Source organism: Otolemur garnettii, unplaced genomic scaffold (genome assembly GCF_000181295.1).
Source record: "Otolemur garnettii isolate 467f Iridium unplaced genomic scaffold, OtoGar3 scaffold00058, whole genome shotgun sequence".
Taxonomy (NCBI): domain Eukaryota; kingdom Metazoa; phylum Chordata; class Mammalia; order Primates; family Galagidae; genus Otolemur; species Otolemur garnettii.
The window spans coordinates 7,962,668-7,966,458 of NW_003852453.1; the positions used below are offsets into that span (position 1 = coordinate 7,962,668).

The 3,791-nt window shown below is 36.4% G+C and overlaps 1 protein-coding gene across 1 annotated transcript in view; it reads left to right on the top strand.

Annotated features, from left to right (window-relative positions):
* The window catches only part of LPCAT2 (lysophosphatidylcholine acyltransferase 2), a 78,264-nt gene that overhangs the window by 18,552 nt on the left and 55,921 nt on the right, over nucleotides 1-3,791 (top strand). The window contains exons 5-6 of the mRNA XM_023514761.1: nucleotides 1,620-1,680; nucleotides 2,528-2,586. Coding sequence (XP_023370529.1) covers nucleotides 1,620-1,680; nucleotides 2,528-2,586 — 120 coding nt within the window. The remainder of the gene's footprint in view (nucleotides 1-1,619; nucleotides 1,681-2,527; nucleotides 2,587-3,791) is intronic.

The window sequence follows — 3,791 nt, forward strand, 5'->3', positions numbered from 1 at the left end:
CCCCCCCTTCGCTGGGGTGCTTTTTGAGGGCAAGGAAGAGACGGCATTTATGGTGTGATAAACCATGGGCGATTCTAGTAAGTAGCCGTCTATGTTTGCCTGGTGGAAAACAAGTAGTATTTCCAGACTAACAGTCCTGCAGTGATCTGGCCACTCGTGATAACATGCAGATATTAAAGTAGAAGATACTAAACTTGAAAGTATTACCAACCGGGTGATTTTAGAAACCAAGACATATAAGGAAATATTAAAATGACAATTGAGAATAGCTGGTGTTTAAAATATAGGGTGTCCTAAAAGTCACCCACAGAAGTTGCAATACATAAGGAAACAGGTACATTGTAGCTAAATGTACCTTTATTTACAAAATAATCATGACAAAATATTTGCAAAATATTCTCTATGTGTTGGTCACCTCTTTGTAAAATTTCAGTGTTTGATTTTTCTCTGTGGCTCCAAGGAATCTAAGACTAGTAGGTGGGAGATAACACACAGATTTCAGCTCATTTTGCTCATGTTGAGAAAGAATTCTGTCTGTCCAGAGGTAGAATGGTCTGATTTGGAATCCTTTTCTAGAATCTTTAGGCATGGGCTGAACAACTACTTGGGCAGGGGTGGGGAAGGTCGGGGAGTGGATACTGCAGAAAGAATTCAAGCATTGGAGATGCTAGGTTACTTTTAATGCCTCTTCTAGCTCTCAGATTTTTATGATTTACTCTATATCCATCCTTAGTTAATAGTGTAACTGTAGATTTTCCACGGAATAGAATATAGGTAATATTGTGTCCCATTGTTATAGGAAACCCATTTTTTTTTTAAATTAGAGAATGGAATTATACCTACTCATAATTTTCATTTTATAAATAACTTGTTATTGTGGCAGCATCGCTCAGCGGTTTCCCTCTTGAGTTATAAAATACGGACACGTTACTAACTGTAATAGCAATTTTCTCATGGCTAAAGTTTAGAAGTATCAGAAAATCAAGCTGCAATTTTATTTAGTGAATGAGAAAACTAACTGTACTACATATCTTTCACATGGGAAGCAGAAAGAAGCACAATAAAAGCTAAAAAAAAAAACTCTTAACAATAAAAGAAAGGTACTAAGTTGTATTCCATATGTCAACTAATTCAAATAAGCATAAAGCACATTTTAAGCATTTCCTCCTTTGTCTCCAAGATATCCTCGAGACATATATGTATGTTGTAGGAGTGAATGTCATTTACGGAAAAGTGAAACAAAGAAACTAGGAGATTATTTGGTTAAGGATGTATAAGAGAAGAAAGAATTTGCTATAACCTAATGAAAGAGAGTGTGCCCTTTGACCATGGCTTACAGTCTACACTTCCTTTTAAGTTTATTCAGATCATGAGTGTCATCTTTAAGATTCATTTCAAAGCTTAAATCCATGTTTTGATTATCTTAACATTCAGACTACACTTCTTCTAGAGGAGAATCCAGCAAGGTGTTTCTAACTTTCATTAGAATCAAGTGTTAGGCCTTCGTTCCATTTTTGTATTTTGAGCACTGACAGCTGTTTGTGAAGCCATAAGAAAGTGAGTAAAGAGGTAATTTATTAATTAGACTGAAATATTAAATCTATTCCTTTTCTCCCAAGATACTAGTTTTCCCAGAAGGTACTTGTACTAATCGTTCCTGTTTGATTACTTTTAAACCAGGTGAGATAAATTGAATTATGTATTGTAATAAAACTAATATGGAAGATTTCTCAAATGATTTGATAGTAGCACGCACAGTAACTCTTTAGTCTGCTCTGAGCGTTTCTTCTTTTCTGATAAGTTCTTAATGTTGCAGATCCACAGAACTCACGTCTTCCTTTCTCTTTTGGTATCATAACCCCTTTTGTAACATTCCCCCGTGTGTGCGTGCGTCTGTCTTTGAGCAGAAACCACCGACATTTTTCTCTTCCTCCAAGGAACCTCAGAGACATGTAGGGGGTCCTGTGTCATCAAGTAGAAAACCTGCATTTCGTTATTATTATAAAGTCTTCACCTGCCTTCTCAGGTTCACTGTTTTTAACATTACCACGTCAGTGACTACAGCTTTTGTTGTAATTTGTGACACTTTAAAATGTTGTATCAGCTGCTAGAATGCTCCCCTGCCTAAGTTATGACTCACTTACTAGCAAGTCTGGTGGTTCTTGCTTTATGCCTTTCTTTGGTTTCCTGGAAACTTTCTTCTTATTTTCTCCTTCTCTTGATTTTGTCATTACTTTCTTTAAAAATCCTATTGAAGGATAGGTATTTAGACAATGAAAACAGGTGGAGAAATAAATAAATAGATAGATAGTTAAATAGATAAATATTTGAAGTGGCTTGGGCACCACATTTAATATTTTCTTAAATCGTTCTTAATCCTAAAAATTCCTCATTTGGGTAGAGAACATTAGAGATTTCTCAACAGTTAGCAAATAATTTCAGTTATGTGCACTCTTAAGATATGCAGTATGTTTATACTACTTATGATTGATATTTTTTCTTTATCATAAAACTTTCATTCATATAGGAGCCTTCATCCCAGGAGTTCCAGTGCAGCCAATCCTCCTCAGATACCCAAACAAGCTGGTAAGCATAGTATTTTACCGTGGGAAGAATCGAAAGGATTCCAAACAGCACAAATTCCCTAGGACTACTTTTAATATTTGAATAAGGTTGTAAATAGATAAATAGGTAAGTGACGGAAGCAGAAGGGCAGACTCATTTTGCCTGCCACATCTAGTTTTCAAAATTCTGCAAGACAGGCCTATGTGGTGATTATTTTGCTATTATTAAACTTGAGGAAGACAATTCCCTCGCCTCTGCTCTGTTGTTACTACGATCATGTGATGAAGTGTCACATTAGGCTCTCATCAGACTCGATGGTAGACATTTATGATTTTCATTAAGCCTAAAAGGAAACTTTTTGGTTCAGTGGCCATGGCTGGTAGAGAAGGATTGAAGTAGCAAGATCCATTTGGGAGAGGCTTGGTGTTTAATTACTGCCTGAGTACTTATTACCTGTGTGACCCTTGGCAAGTAGCTTAGTTAAATAAGAAAGTATCCGAAAAGAACTGAATGTCTTATATAAACTCCAGAGCTGACTCAAGAAATAGTCCCTTCTGCTCCAGCTGGGTACATTGATGTCCTCTGGATATTTATTGATTGTACCACTATTTTCCTAAAAGATTTTTGAGGGGATATTTTGGTTCTGAGAGGAAGTTATATGCAAAGGGAGGATGTAATTATTAGTTATCTATACTATTTAAGATTAAGAGTTCCTCACTCCTGTAACCCTAGCACTCTTGGAGGCCAAGGCGGGTGGATTGCCTGAGCTTATGGGTTGGAGACCAGTCTGAGCAAGAGTGAGACCCCTATCTCTACTAAAAATAGAAAAGTTTGCTCAGCATGGGGGTGAGCACCTGTAGTCTCAGCTACTTGGGAGGTTGAGGCAAGATGATCGCCTGAGCCCAGGAGTTTGAGGTTGTTGTGAGCTGTGATGCCACGTCACTCTACCCAGAGCAACAGAGTGAGACTCTGTCTTGGAAAAAAAAAAAAAGAAAGAAAATTAAGAGTTTTTGATCCCTTGAACTGTTAAACTTTAGAGGCTGGTTTCACAACCCTGGACATCTATAATTAAAAAAAGAATTAAAATCTTTCAAACTTTATTCATTGTACTTCCACCTATAGGTTTGAATTTATTGTATATTCAAATTCTTTTAGGTACTTCTTTAATCTTTTCTCTCAAATAACTTTTTTTTTCTTGAGAACTGATGTATTCTGTTTTCTTGTGT